Source organism: Megachile rotundata, chromosome 10 (assembly GCF_050947335.1).
Source record: "Megachile rotundata isolate GNS110a chromosome 10, iyMegRotu1, whole genome shotgun sequence".
In the NCBI taxonomy this organism is placed as follows: Eukaryota; Metazoa; Arthropoda; class Insecta; order Hymenoptera; family Megachilidae; genus Megachile; species Megachile rotundata.
In genome coordinates, this window is record NC_134992.1 from 13,825,072 (window position 1) to 13,838,587 (window position 13,516).

The 13,516-nt window shown below is 27.0% G+C and overlaps 5 protein-coding genes across 12 annotated transcripts; 3 read left to right on the plus strand and 2 right to left on the minus strand.

The window, feature by feature from the left end:
* The first annotated feature begins 213 nt into the window (after nt 1-213).
* On the plus strand, nt 214-4,605 carry cN-IIIB (cytosolic 5'-nucleotidase IIIB). Of its 3 annotated transcripts, XM_076535957.1 has the most exons (7): nt 287-388; nt 536-679; nt 2,191-2,289; nt 2,505-2,574; nt 2,972-3,324; nt 3,485-3,715; nt 3,939-4,605. In XM_076535957.1, exons 2-7 carry the CDS (start codon nt 677-679, stop codon nt 4,038-4,040), a joined length of 858 nt encoding a protein of 285 aa, XP_076392072.1. In that variant the 5' UTR covers nt 287-388; nt 536-676; the 3' UTR covers nt 4,041-4,605. The 3 variants fall into 3 exon arrangements, with proteins under 3 accessions (XP_076392074.1, XP_003705181.1, XP_076392072.1); XM_003705133.3 differs by lacking the exon at nt 536-679 and having other exon boundaries at nt 233-388; XM_076535959.1 differs by lacking the exons at nt 536-679; nt 2,191-2,289 and having other exon boundaries at nt 214-388.
* Nucleotides 4,475-6,136, plus strand: LOC100880649 (TP53-regulated inhibitor of apoptosis 1). Of its 3 annotated transcripts, none has more exons than XM_012289758.2 (3): nt 4,475-4,605; nt 4,904-5,096; nt 5,955-6,136. In XM_012289758.2, the coding sequence occupies exons 2-3, from the start codon at nt 4,950-4,952 to the stop codon at nt 6,039-6,041; spliced, it is 234 nt and encodes a 77-aa protein (XP_012145148.1). In that variant the 5' UTR covers nt 4,475-4,605; nt 4,904-4,949; the 3' UTR covers nt 6,042-6,136. The 3 variants fall into 3 exon arrangements, with proteins under 3 accessions (XP_012145148.1, XP_012145149.1, XP_003705180.1); XM_012289759.2 differs by having other exon boundaries at nt 4,936-5,096; XM_003705132.3 differs by lacking the exons at nt 4,475-4,605; nt 4,904-5,096 and adding an exon at nt 5,285-5,691.
* A 44-nt stretch (nt 6,137-6,180) lies between these two features.
* On the minus strand, nt 6,181-9,050 carry LOC100877066 (5-taurinomethyluridine-[tRNA] synthase subunit GTPB3, mitochondrial). Of its 4 annotated transcripts, none has more exons than XM_076535941.1 (5): nt 8,917-9,050; nt 7,721-7,894; nt 7,424-7,644; nt 6,612-7,324; nt 6,181-6,442 (listed from the first exon to the last, which is right to left on the minus strand). In XM_076535941.1, exons 2-5 carry the CDS (start codon nt 7,824-7,826, stop codon nt 6,202-6,204), a joined length of 1,281 nt encoding a protein of 426 aa, XP_076392056.1. In that variant the 5' UTR covers nt 7,827-7,894; nt 8,917-9,050; the 3' UTR covers nt 6,181-6,201. The 4 variants fall into 4 exon arrangements, with proteins under 4 accessions (XP_076392056.1, XP_003705233.2, XP_076392055.1 ...); XM_003705185.3 differs by lacking the exon at nt 8,917-9,050 and adding an exon at nt 8,379-8,520; XM_076535940.1 differs by lacking the exon at nt 8,917-9,050 and adding an exon at nt 8,069-8,108 and having other exon boundaries at nt 7,742-7,894.
* A 38-nt stretch (nt 9,051-9,088) lies between these two features.
* On the plus strand, nt 9,089-11,179 carry Hinfp (Histone H4 transcription factor). The gene is made up of 5 exons (XM_012289764.2): nt 9,089-9,571; nt 9,684-10,020; nt 10,125-10,440; nt 10,520-10,817; nt 10,888-11,179. Exons 1-5 carry the CDS (start codon nt 9,089-9,091, stop codon nt 11,113-11,115), a joined length of 1,662 nt encoding a protein of 553 aa, XP_012145154.1. The 3' UTR covers nt 11,116-11,179.
* Rad60 (DNA repair protein Rad60) lies at nt 10,978-13,441 on the minus strand. The gene is made up of 6 exons (XM_003705184.3): nt 12,966-13,441; nt 12,705-12,783; nt 12,297-12,396; nt 11,936-12,142; nt 11,717-11,861; nt 10,978-11,648 (listed from the first exon to the last, which is right to left on the minus strand). Exons 1-6 carry the CDS (start codon nt 13,036-13,038, stop codon nt 11,356-11,358), a joined length of 897 nt encoding a protein of 298 aa, XP_003705232.1. The 5' UTR covers nt 13,039-13,441; the 3' UTR covers nt 10,978-11,355.
* Between the last annotated feature and the right edge of the window lie 75 nt (nt 13,442-13,516).

Below are 13,516 nucleotides of genomic sequence, written 5' to 3' on the forward strand. Positions count from 1 at the left end.
GATCATGTTATTATTTAGATGTATTATCAAACATTCCATCGTGGAAACAGAATGTTCATGTACAATTACATTCTTTCATTTACTTTTTATTAATTGTTAAAATAAAAAGAGATATAATAAATACCATTCGATAAATTGTTTGAAATTTCTTCGCATAAAGAATCGAGAAACCTACATATACATATATGTATGTATAAACGAGAGACCTTGCGAAAGTAAGATCACGTGACTGAATGATGGGTCACGTGTTCTAGACTGTAGCTGATTGGTTAATCGGATCTGCGGCGGCTCTCCGACGTCTAGAAAATCAGTTCGGACTTCTGAATACGAAGACTTTGTTCCCGTCACGCAAAGAGAGAGCATGACTCCCGAATTAGATCTGGATGATGTGAGTAATTTAAATTTCTCGCGGTTTTCTTTCTTGGCCAATCGCGTTTAACCTTGTTCTAGTTCAGTGTTTTGGCGGTCAATTTATTGAAACATAACCTTCATTTCATTGAACTTTTTTTATTTCTAATTCATTCGTCTTTTATAGTTACAATTATTTGTTAAAAAAAGTTTTCAACTGAATTGGTGATCAAAAGAGTTGGTGAATTGTTTCATAAAAGAATGAAATGAAAGGAATACTATAATTAAATAGAACAATTAATTTTACGCATTTCTATGTAAAACACAAATGGTATGACATTTACATGTTTATGCAAAACATGTTTATTATTAATGTGATAACACGCATTAGTGAATCATATATTCAATATTATCTTAAGATATTGAAAAGGATAATTTTTTTAATAAGTAAAGAATTTAAAACTAATTATTTACATGAATTTTCATGCAATAAGACCAGAGTTTAAAATGAAAAAAGAGTGTTTTAGAAATTATTAAAGGATGAATAATCATATGTCGATATAAAGTTATGTAAGAATAATTAGAATAAAATTATATGTAAGTAACAAATTTATTACCCTTTAACATACTTATAAGAGAAACTAGTATCTTGAGGTTTTTAATGAAGAACTTCATATATTTCTTATCAGTTCTTTGTTTGGCTGTTGGAAATTAATGAAATATAACTTTTGATGAATGTATACCAGGGATACGCAATTGGCGGCCCGCGGGCCGGATCCGGCCCGCGACGTCCAAATTTGACTCGCAGAAAAAAATGAAAACTAAACTAAATTAAACTGAATCCTGAGATTCCGAATACAGAAAAGAGAAAAAATTAAAAAAAATGGGAATCGACTTTGTCTCACCTCCACGTGGTGATTCCTGGATAATTCAAAGAAGACAAAAATATAGGTTGTAAATTCTTAATTTTACTGTTGTGGCCCGCGATATAACATTCAAATTTTACATTTGGCCCGTCGAAAAATCTAGTTGCGTATCCCTGATGTATACAATAGGAATGCAATCATTTAATCAACTGATCTTTAAACATTACTATATGAGTAACATCTTGTTATATGCGATGATTGGAAAATCAGTGCATTGAAGAAATAGATGTGTGATATAGCAGTCAAATTTAACCTGTTATATAATAAAATTTAATTAATATACATGTGTTCTTTGACTTTCAAGGAATTAATTTGTACTGCATAGTAATATAATTAATAAATGGTTAATATATAGCAGTGTTAAAGTAATCATATAATATACCATGTATCAATCAATTAATTCCTTAAATATTAAATCTGTTTATCATATACTTTATTTTTATAAGACTATATCTAGCAATTAATATTACATTAATACATAACATAATGCTTTTTGGCATTATTTTTTATATATTTAATGTGTTTTATTTTTACATTATGCAACTTTTACATTCAAATATTGTATTGCAATAATAATAATAATAATTGAATATTGTAATTTAAATGTTAATTACATTAAAGTAATACTTGGTAACATAGAATTGAATAGACACAAAAAAATCTCTAAATAATATAATAAATATAATTTAATTCTAAGTAAACTTTTATTGTATTGTTTCTACATACAAAGTAAATTACATAAATGATAGATTTAAATATTTTTTCAATTTAATTTTGATAATAAATTTAACAAATATTAATATAAACAATTTGTTTCCTTTCCCTTTCTACAAATGCGCTTTACGTAATAAGTAATTGCTTTATATTCATTAAAAACACTTTTAAATAACTTCTTAAATTTTGTCTTCCAATGCAGTTTTCAACGCTGAAGTTAAAACATGTCCATATTAAAGACAAAAACCTTCTGTTGAACACAATAAATACAATTCTGAAAGATGGACGTAATTGTTTGCAGGTATGATTGAGATCTTTTTCATATCTGTATTATAATAATTGGAATAGTGAACATATAAATTAAAGGAAGATGTTACATTTTCTTTAACATTATTTTTATTTAAAATTATTCTATTTATATTTAATCCTATTAATTATTCAATTTTTAAAAATAATTCTCTGATGTTGGACATGTTTATAAACTTAAGATCAAAATTGTTCTAAAAATATTTTCAGGTTGTTACTGATTTTGACTTGACACTAACAAAACAACATGTTAATGGCAAAAAAGCTCTCAGTAGTTTTGGTATGTAATTATATTAATGATACCATTTATTTAATTGAGAATTCTTTAAATTATCTACATTTGATCTATTCAATTAAGGGAAAGTGAATTCCAAAACATATGATGCAATGTCTTTTCAGGCAAGAAAATAGAGGGGAGAGTGAAATTCTTATTGTTGCAACTAAAGAAGCAGCATTGAAACAGACAGTGCGATGATTTGTGGAATTCACTTTCCTTTACTTGAACAGGCTTAATTAATATGTACAAATGTGTTCATAAACATTTACCTAAATATTTATTACAATTAGAAAAAAGAAACCTAAAATTTGATCTATCTTCTTAAGTAAACTTTTATTGATCTTAAAAAATCAAAAAGATAATAAGCAAAAAATGAATTTTTTAATCTTAAAACGTACAGGCATATTTAGTAAATCCAAGCAACTTCCTGAGATTTACGCGAAAGAGTCTGGTCGCCTATATAAAAAATATAGACCAATTGAAATAGATCCAAATTTACCACTTGAAGAAAAAGCAGAAGCAATGACAAATTGGATGATAGCAGCAGAAGAAATATTACAAGGAATACCCTTTGATCCAAAAGAAATATCAGAAGTTGTTAAAATTTATGGATCAGATTTGAGGGATGGTACTAAAGAACTTTTTAAAAAATTCCATTCTGCTGGAATTCCAGTGCTCGTTTTTAGTGCTGGCTTAGGGGATGTTGTTGAAGCTGTTTTGAAAGCTCAAGGAGTTTTATTTGATAATGTAAAGGTAATACTATTTAAAAATTCTGATAATAATGAGAGCAAAATATTCTTATGTTTATAATTTTGTTAAATTCTCGTGGGATGCAGTTTTATCATTAGCTTATTAAAATTAAAGTTAACCACGTAATAAGAATAGTAATGATAATGATCATTTTCATCTCAAGGTTATCTCCAATTTTCTCAAATACAAAGATGGGAAATTGACAGGTTTTAAAAACAAAAAACTAATTCATGTTTTCAATAAAAATGAACATACTGTTGAACAAGAATACTTTAAATTTCTTGAAGGAAGAAGAAATGTTTTTTTAATGGGTGATACTACAGGAGATGCATCAATGGTAGATGGCATTGAAGATTTAGGTGCAGTGTTAAAAGTTGGTTTCCTCTATGACAATGTAAGTACCATATTCATATTAAATATTTCTTACCAATCATTATTTAATTATTTCTTTTTAAATGTTTACATTAAAGATTTATAAAATGTTTCTTATTAATCTCTAAATGATGATTAATGAATTTTAAAAGATAACTTATTTTGTAAGAAAGATTGGTATCTTCTAAAATTAAAATATTACTGCATGTATATGTATCAAATAGAAATGGTTAAAATTGTTTCAGATTGAAAGTAGCTTGTCTTCGTTCATGGAAAAATTTGATATTGTCTTGGTCGATGACCAAACAATGCAAGTTCCAATAAACATTCTACAATCATTACTATAATGTATAAAATAATTTAATTATATATATGTATATACATTTTTTACTTTTTTTTATTTATATTGCACTCCAACTCAACTCATAGCAAACAATTTCTGTGTAATTACAATTTAATTTAATTTTTTACTTAGGGTTTAATAAAATATTAAACCCTAATTAATCTTGTTAAAATATTTCAATAAGTATATTTATTGTTATAGTTCAATTTATACACAACAATCACGCGAATAAAACTGTTTGACTTTTACAATGTGAATATTATTAAATTTTAAAAAGTTATACAAATATTTGTATGTGTTCAAATTTGTAACTATTAATAGTGTATTGCAAAAATACTGAAAATAAATAAAAGTAAAATGAACAATAAATGAATTATTATAAGCAACAAAAATTTCCGAATGCGCCATAATATTTACAACACTTTCAAAAAGGAACAAGTTGAGAACCACACAAAACCTTCATCTATCATTGATGAGGTTGACACGACGTATATGTTACTAACCACAAAGTAATTTATATTTTTTGTTTACTAAAATTCGACAACTCAAATTTTAAGAAGATTCTAATCGTAAGTTATTTTCATATTTACACATAAAATAATAAAATAAGTATTAAAAAATGATTTTATAAATATGCGTAAATATGTCTAAAAGAAATAGCTATGTCACCACCCCTTTGCGGAATACTCCTCCATAACATAATTCGATTAATCGAATACGATCGATATTAAATATTCTTAAATCGATAATTTTATGTAAATCGATTTAAGAATTCAGTGTAACTTCAAATCACGTTTAGAAATTATAAATTTTTAATTAAATTCTTGTTATTATCATAATTTTTAATATTTTTTGTTCCTGTTAAAGATCGAAGACAATTATTTCGGTGAATATTTCAGAAAATAAAAATTAAATGAACAGTATCGCAGAAAATTGTAATCAACTCAAAAAGGAGTACGATGGATGTTTTAAACTTTGGTTTGCCGAAAAGTTTATGAAAGGAGATTTTGACGATTCAATGTGCTCGAATTATTTCAAATCGTACGTCCAGTGTCTTCAGGTAATTAAATTATTTCTTTTCAGTTAAATTATTTAAAACAAAAATAAAAAATATTCGACACAAAACTACTATTTTATAAAAAGTTTATAAATTTTAACATATATCATAAATAAAAACATATAAATTAAAAATATATTAAAATTTATTAAATTTCTTAACTTGTTCAATTTTATGTAAACGGTAAAATTTATAAAACCATGCAAATATTTCGATAATGAAGTACTCAGTTCATACTGCAAACACGAACAGCTAAGCTTAATAAACTGTTTGGTTCATAAAGCCTGTAAATTATACAAGTTTTATGCTATTTCTTTACATGATTTAACGAACAAAAAATATTCCATTGATGAATAATCAACAATTTGGATTCAATCAATTTTTGAATTATCGAATACACGTGTGAACAGTACAGTAATACAAGGTTAAAATATTCGAATGAAATTAAATGTACTGATAAGTTATGGAAGCTTGTAAAGAATTAAAAGAAAAATATGATCGATGTTTTAATACTTGGTTATCTGACAAATTTTTGCGTGGTGTTTATGACGACAGTGAATGTGCAGAGTTACTTAAAGTTTATACTAAATGTGTCTCGGTAAGATAAATTATTTAAAAATACTTTATTATCTTTTTAATTGCTAACATTTTATGAATATTAGTTTAAAAATAAATATACACTGTACATTTTTTATGAATTTTTTATTTGCTTTATAACCTAAAAAAATTAGGAGTACAAAAATAATGAATAAATATACTAAAATTCAACTATTATGCGTCTATACATATTATAGTTACACAAATTATTAATTTTCATTTTACATGAAATATAAAATTTATTGTATTTATCTCTATTTTCAGCAAGCCATGAAAGACCAAGATATAAATCTGGATGAAATTAATATTGCTCATTTGGGAACAGAGCGAGAGAACAAAACTGAAACTTGACAATAACTATGTTTTTAATGACATTTTTATTTTTTAATTTTTGTTGCAAATTGTGCACATGTATACATGTAAATAAATGATCATAGTTATTGTAATTTATGATTATAATTCCTTTTTTATTAATAATGTGATAGCAATATTTATATGTTTTAAGTAACTTTTATTTTCCAATACAAAAGTTTTTAAAAATGACATCAAGAATTTCTTCATTGCTAATAGAACCAGTTATTTTTCCTAGTTCTCTTGCTGCGCCTCTAATATCTTGCAAAGATATAGCCATATCATAATTTAAAACTTTAGTCCTTTCTAAATATTTGTCCAGATGTCCTATAACATGTGATAAATGATTTCTATATCGTGTATGACTAATCACAGGATTTTCCATGGATGGATCACCACATCTGAAATTATTTGATTAAATTAAGTTAATAAAGTAAAAATGCTTTTTTTGGCAATGATCTTTGGTCTTATTGAATGATTAGTGAGATGATTATTTTATAATTTTAATACTGTATGTTTATTAGTAATTAATATTATAACTCTAGTCTTAGGAACATGATATGAACTTACATTTCTTCAAAACATTTTCCTAATGCTTCTATAAGTTCTTTCAAGCCTTCTTGTGTTTTACATGAAATAGAAACAACATTGTGATTTTTATACTTTACTTTTTCTTTCTTTTCCAATAAATCTACTTTATTTAATACTATAAGAATTTTTTCTTTTTCTATACCCAAAGTACTCTTATAATTTTCTAAAAACTCTTCAAAAGAACTTTCAAAACTATTTTCTGCACTGATTACACATATAACAAAATCTGCACTTTTACAGCATTCTTTTGCTTTTCTAATGCCTTCTACTTCTATTTCATTTTCTGGATCATTTCGTATTCCTGCAGTGTCTGCAAGAATCATTGGATATCCACATATATTTGCTGTCAATTCTATAACATCTCTTGTTGTTCCTGGAAAAGCTGAAACAATAGCTGCATCTCTTTTAGAAAGAAGGTTTAAAAGACTACTTTTTCCTACATTTGGTTGTCCAAGAATTGCCACACGTATTCCTGTACGCAAAATTTCTCCTTTTCTTCCATCAGAAAGATGCTGCTGAATTTCAATAGATAACTTTTGTATTGTGGCTTTGGCATTTTCCAAAACATTAGATTCTAAATCATGCTCTTCAGAAAAATCAATGTAAGCCTCTAAGCTAGCAAGTATGTTTAATAAAGTTATACGCCAAGAATTATATAAATGATGAAGAGAGCCATTAGCTTGATTAGATGCCTGTTAAAGAATAGAACATAAAATATTCAAGAAGTGTTTATCCATTAAAAAGAAAATAATATTAACAAATTGAACATATTATATTAGTCTCCATTCTACCTGTTTACGTTGTTTCTCTGTTTCTGCATCAATTAAATCACCTATACCTTCAGCTTCTGTCAAATCTAATTTTCCATTTAAGAAAGCTCTCTTAGTAAATTCTCCAGGAGATGCTAATTCAAAATGTAATTTTGTAAGTGCATTAAGTATTGATGTTACTACTGCAGGACCTCCATGAACATGGAATTCTACAGAATCTTCTCCAGTAAATGATTTAGGACCTAAGTGCAATTATTTTATGTTATATTGTTTTATACATAAAAATATATTTCTTTGAACTAAATTTTTTTAGAATACCTGGAAACCAAAGACAAAGACCTTTATCTAAAACTTCTTTTGTTTCTGGATCATGAATATTTCTTAGCAAAGCTACTCGTGGTTTTAGTGCTGTCATTTTAGTCATTTCTTTTAAGGCTATTGATGCTTTTGAACCAGTTATCCGAATCACAGCTACTCCACATTTGCCATACCCTATTGCAAATTATATAAAAAATAAAATAATCTATTAGATGGTTGTGCCATAGTTTGCTTGATCAGAATTTATAATTTATTTATTATGAATGAAATAAAAGCTGCAAAATGTAGTATGTAGTGAAAAGTTTGACAACATAAGGTTTTTAATTCAATAAAGTAATTCTTAATTACAAGGCACAAGTATTTTTAAACACATTGCTTTTGTTTTTAAAAATTCTAAACAAGTTTTTGATATTGTAATGTCGAAAATTAATTGTTGTAATAAAGCGGAATTCAATTGAAATTCTATAAATTGATAAATAAATGTTTCAAACATTTTTAAATTTATTATTATACTGCGCATGCGCACTTAAAATTGGCGGAATACAAGTGTATTGTCACAGAAAATCGTATTGTCGTAATATAGTAGATAGAATTGTACGCGACATGTAACTTTACGTTGATTTAAACATTAAAAAAATGTAAACAATAGTATAATAACCAGAAGAGAGTGCATATATTGTGGAACATCTACTATGTTCATTAAAGTGTCTTCGTAGTGAAATCGATGAACCAAAACACTTTATTTTTTTTAAAGTAGTCGCAGATTTCCATAATTTTTCGTTCATAAACTTTTGAAACATTTGATTGTTAAATGTTGAACGATAATGGTTGTTAAGTGAAATACAACACTTTATTTAGGAATTTGTTTCACGATAAATTGAACTCAGGTTAGGTATACAAACATTATGACAGTGTTAGTATTAACGAAGACATGGATAAAGGCACTACCGTCGATTATCGGCGCATTATCGATAGGGTATTAATATTTACCAAAATACTAATAATATTGTTAACGGGAGTGATCGAAGTAAAATGTAATGCGTAATTTTATCATCCAAATTTATTTATTTTTGTTTAAATGTAATCTAACATAATACATTATTTATATCATTTAAAACTACTGTTTTTTATTTGAGCTTTCAGTGTAATTTAATTTAATTTCGAATAAGAATAATCAGTTTTGAATAATCAATTACCTGTGCGCGTTAATAATATTATCGATATATCGGACTGTCGATAAAACTTATCAATGTTTATTTGAATTTACTAATCTTGTGTATCTTTATTCCATTTCGATAGATTTTATTACAACGACAAAAGTAAAGTTATTTACTAAAGCAAGAAACAAACTTTTTACAAAATTAAAAAATGACAGAATTCGAAAAGAAATTAATAACCAGTAAAGACGTGCAACAACGGTGCAACAGTTGGGTAGAATCTCAGAAAGATTGTACATATACAGACGAAACACAGCACAAGAGAAAATCAATAGATGACGATGACAGTTATAATACTGATTCAGAGTTCGATTCTGTGTCAGAGTGTGGCACAAAAAGAAGAAGGGTTGGTGTGCCATTAAAATGCGAAGTTTATCATCTTTCTTGCGAATGGACTGGCTGTGAGTTCGAAAGCAATCACGTAAAAAGATTCATAGACCACGTGGCCGCGCACGTGTCGGATTTAAGTACGCGGACCAATGAGAAAGATATCACTGTTTATGTGTGTCAATGGAATGGCTGTTTCTATGAAAGTAATGATCCTGATGAAATAACGCGACATGTAAATTACCATGCATATCATACGAAATTAAAATGTATTGGTTCTAATATTCGCGCCAGAGTTAAATTACCTGTAAGAAATACTTTACTATTTTTCTTTTTATTGACTTACAAATTTTTTTTTCTGAAATTTAATTACTTTTATGATTTTGATTTTTATTTTGAAATTTGATGCTTTATTTCAGAAATGTCGTAGAGATTCTGACTGGAAAAATGTTGTGGAACTACCAGCACCTCTTCTTTGTCGTTGGGAAGAATGTTTGAAACGTTTCAGAAATTATCAATTATATTTATATCATGTAGCTGCTCATGTTGAAGAAGGACCCCGGGGTAATAAGGTTGAAGGAGGTTTAGAGTGTAAATGGACAGGTTGTAATAGCACGTGTCCTAATTTGTACAAATTGAGAGATCATGTACGACGACATACAAAAGAAAAAATTGTTGCTTGTCCTGATTGTGGTGCTACTTTCGCATCAAACACAAAATTTCACATTCACTGTAAACGACAAATACCAATTGATGGTACGATCTATCTGATTTTTAATACATTTAACTCAGTATTAATTAAATTTATTAAATTTATTAATTACATTGTATATGAAATGATTTGGATTAATCTTTATCAGTTCAAGGATTTCAGTGTTCCCACTGCAACAAGTTTTATCCTACAGAAGGAATTTTAAGGGATCATATGCGAATGCATGTTTTTAACTATAAATGTACTCTTTGTGATATGAGCTGTGAATCACCAGCTAGTTTGGCTAAACATGTTAGATATCGGCATGTTTCTACTAGGTGTTTTCCATGTCAGCTTTGTAATCATGCTGCCAAATCACAACAGGATCTAGATTCCCATATGACAGTTCATACAAGTGGCCCCAACTTTTCTTGTCATTTTGAGGGATGTTTATATAAATGCAAAGGTGCCTATACTCTTGATAGGTAGGTATAAATTATGTTTGTCATCTACATTTATTTAATCAATGAAAAGAATTGTTATTACAAGAAATTGTATTTTAAGGCACATAGAACGAGTTCATGGTATGCAAGTACGATGGTATTGTTGCCATGAGTGTCCAATAAAATATAGAAAAAGCTATAGATTAACAAAACATTTAATTGAAGCACATCGATTGCAATTACCTAGTGGTCATACAAGATTTCAATATACCCATGAGGAAGATGGTTGTTACAGATTGCAAAAAGTTAGATATGAAGCTATTGAAGAAGAAAATGATTCTTCAATTGGAAACTTAAAAAATCAAAACAAAAAGTTCAAGATTAAATTAAATAAAGATTCTAGTATGCCCAAAGTCGAGGTAGCTTCATTATTCATAATGAAATTTGTATTATAATTAATCGAAATATAAGAGAGACTTTACTTTTTAGATTTTTGAAGATTTAGGCGAAGATGAAGAAGAAAATGTAGAAAAAGAAATTGAAGAAATGTCAGGAGAGGAAGTGAACGAAAACGAATCATTGCCCGTAATTTCAAACATTTTAATATCGATCGATGAAACCGATGCAGAAGGCAATATAATTAGAAGCAGAGTTGTAGAGGCACAGGAAACTATGGAATTACCGCCTTCTGAAGGACCACCGTTAATTTTAACATAGTACAATTGCAATTACTTGATAAAAAATTTTAATAAAATTAAAAATAAATGTTTTTTGGTAGATATATTATGTCATATATATTTTCTTTCACAGCTTAAGTATTAAACATACAAGTATTTTATCACTTACTTTGACTATAATAATACATTTTTCATATAATTATAATAACTTAGGAAAAACTATTTACCAAACAGATTAATTTTTTAATAAGTCTTTTTTAATAAAAATAAGAATAATTGCCTAGGACGATAATCGAAGATCGAAACAAGCTTCATCTTCTATATCTAATGAGTCGGGAGTATCTGTTAATGTAACTAATTCACCATCAAAATACAATTTAATTTTTGACTCTTCGACATTCAGATCCTGAGCACATTTCGCCAAAACAACTTTAAAGTTTTCATCTCGTTTAACAGATGCAGTTATGGTCTTCTTGTTTGTTGTCTGTACTTTTATAATACAGGTGTTTCCATCATTTTCGTCTTCTTCATTGTCTTGAAGCATAGTCCCGTCTTTCTTAATAATACCTCCTTCTGTAAAGATTTGTATTTATATAATTTATGTTTAAAGTTGTATACAAAATTTATAAATGTTAACTTACCGAGTATGTCTATCACAGATAAGTTTATGGAAGTTGGAGTATCATTTTTTTTAATAGTTTTTTCCTTTTTTGTTATTAAAATCTCATCTATTGGTACCTTTTCTAGATCAGCAAAATACTCAAAAATTTTTCGAAAATTTTCGTTCTGAAACAATAGTTCTCAATCTGAGAAATTTGATCAATTATTTGTTCATATTCCACTTATTTTTAGATACATACGTTACGAATGGTTAAGCGATGCATATCTTTCGATCGCCATAGAATTTTTATAGTCAAATCATAGTCCTCTTCATCATCACCATCAACATATAAAATTTCATCTACACAATTGTCATCTAATAATATGTCATTTACTGACGAATTTGGTTTTTCTTCAACAGAAACAATTTCTAAATCTGAATCTTCATCTTGATTTGATGGAATTTCCTTATTAAAAAAATGATAAATATAATAACTGAAAATGTTTCTACATGGAATCATGTATAATATAAGATACTTCAATTTCACCTAAATTATGAGTACTTTTCAAGAATTAAATTAATAATCTAAAATTGCATATTATAGTCATAAATTAATTTACTTTTCGGTGCTGTGCTTTGCCACTATTACGACCTCTTCTTCTACTCCTTAATCTTCTGTCCGTACTTTGTACCACTACATTTTCTTCTGGTACTTGAATCCTAAAAATTGATATTTTATATGATATTTACAGAAAAGAGATATTTATGTCATGCTATTTTTATATGAAATATATCAATAACATCATTGACACTAAATTGCAAATTATTGGGTAATTGCTAAAGTTTTGTTACAATGTTATTATTAACCATCATAGCTCAAGGTCAATAATTCATTCATCCTCTGACATACAACAAACAAACAATTAAATTGCTACCAAAGAGCATATAAAAACTTTTGCAATTGCCTAATACAAAAACCTATAGTAACTAATTTTTTATGAACTTTATTTTATATGTATCAGACGTGCTTCAAGACTTCTTTTTCTTTTTCTGCTTCCTCTTCATCTTTCCTATTTGGTATATGTAAAGTTTGCTGCTTCTTCAAAGCTGCAAATAAATTTTTAATTTGTCATTAAAGAAATGTAAAACTTTATATATTCTTTAATATCAAATTCTTAAACATAAGAATATCATCTCTATATAAGCTATATTACTTAAAATTAAATTTCATAAAGAGATTTAATGGCATATTCAGGAAGAATTTGATTCATTAGATTTTTTATACATACCCTTCAATTTTGCTACACAGTTTAAATATACATCATCATCTTCGGACGAACTATCTAATTCCATTGTTTCCATTACTTAATGTATACTCTTCTCAATAATATACGATTTTACAATATTAAATAACAATTAGAAAAAATAAATAAAACAAGTGTTTTCACTGCTGAAAAACTAAGGTTAAATTCAGTACTTCTTCAGTAACACAATACGACAATTATAGTAGCAAGATAACACGATGTAAATAACATTCATATATATCAAAGAACACAAATAAATATTAATTTAACAATAAATAAAACATTTTGTTTGAATTTGAACATTACAAATTTATTTAATTTCTACAGACTACAATTTGAATTATAACCGTCCTGCCACCTTCAGAGTGTAATATGACTTAACTCCAAATTCCAAATTTTTTGAAATACATATATATGTATATACATAGAATGTATATGAAATCATATATGTATATAAATAAGTTAAATGCAATATATATATATATATACATATATTTTTTTGATTTTTTGCAAATAATTATATTTTTTAATGTATT

Bases quoted from the DNA above. Each gene is read 5' to 3' on its own strand.
- cN-IIIB (XM_003705133.3), top strand. From the start codon at position 362: ATGACTCCCGAATTAGATCTGGATGAT. The intron at 2,575-2,971 runs GTATGTAATTAT...TAAAACGTACAG, and splicing joins AAAAGCTCTCAGTAGTTTTG to GCATATTTAGTAAATCCAAG. The intron at 3,716-3,938 runs GTAAGTACCATA...AAATTGTTTCAG, and splicing joins TTGGTTTCCTCTATGACAAT to ATTGAAAGTAGCTTGTCTTC.
- LOC100880649 (XM_012289758.2), top strand. From the start codon at position 4,950: ATGAACAGTATCGCAGAAAATTGTAATCAACTCAAAAAGGAGTACGAT. The intron at 5,097-5,954 runs GTAATTAAATTA...CTCTATTTTCAG, and splicing joins CGTACGTCCAGTGTCTTCAG to CAAGCCATGAAAGACCAAGA.
- LOC100877066 (XM_003705185.3), bottom strand. From the start codon at position 8,520: ATGTTTCAAAAGTTTATGAACGAAAAATTATGGAAATCTGCGACTACT. The intron at 7,895-8,378 runs GTTATTATACTA...AATTTGCAATAG, and splicing joins AATATATGCACTCTCTTCTG to GGTATGGCAAATGTGGAGTA. The intron at 6,443-6,611 runs GTAAGTTCATAT...AAATAATTTCAG, and splicing joins GGAAAATGTTTTGAAGAAAT to ATGTGGTGATCCATCCATGG.
- Hinfp (XM_012289764.2), top strand. From the start codon at position 9,089: ATGACAGAATTCGAAAAGAAATTAATAACCAGTAAAGACGTGCAACAA. The intron at 9,572-9,683 runs GTAAGAAATACT...GCTTTATTTCAG, and splicing joins GCGCCAGAGTTAAATTACCT to AAATGTCGTAGAGATTCTGA. The intron at 10,021-10,124 runs GTACGATCTATC...AATCTTTATCAG, and splicing joins ACGACAAATACCAATTGATG to TTCAAGGATTTCAGTGTTCC.
- Rad60 (XM_003705184.3), bottom strand. From the start codon at position 13,038: ATGGAAACAATGGAATTAGATAGTTCGTCCGAAGATGATGATGTATAT. The intron at 12,397-12,704 runs GCACGTCTGATA...ATCAATTTTTAG, and splicing joins AAAGAAAAAGAAGTCTTGAA to GATTCAAGTACCAGAAGAAA. The intron at 11,862-11,935 runs GTATGTATCTAA...CTATTGTTTCAG, and splicing joins ATCGCTTAACCATTCGTAAC to AACGAAAATTTTCGAAAAAT.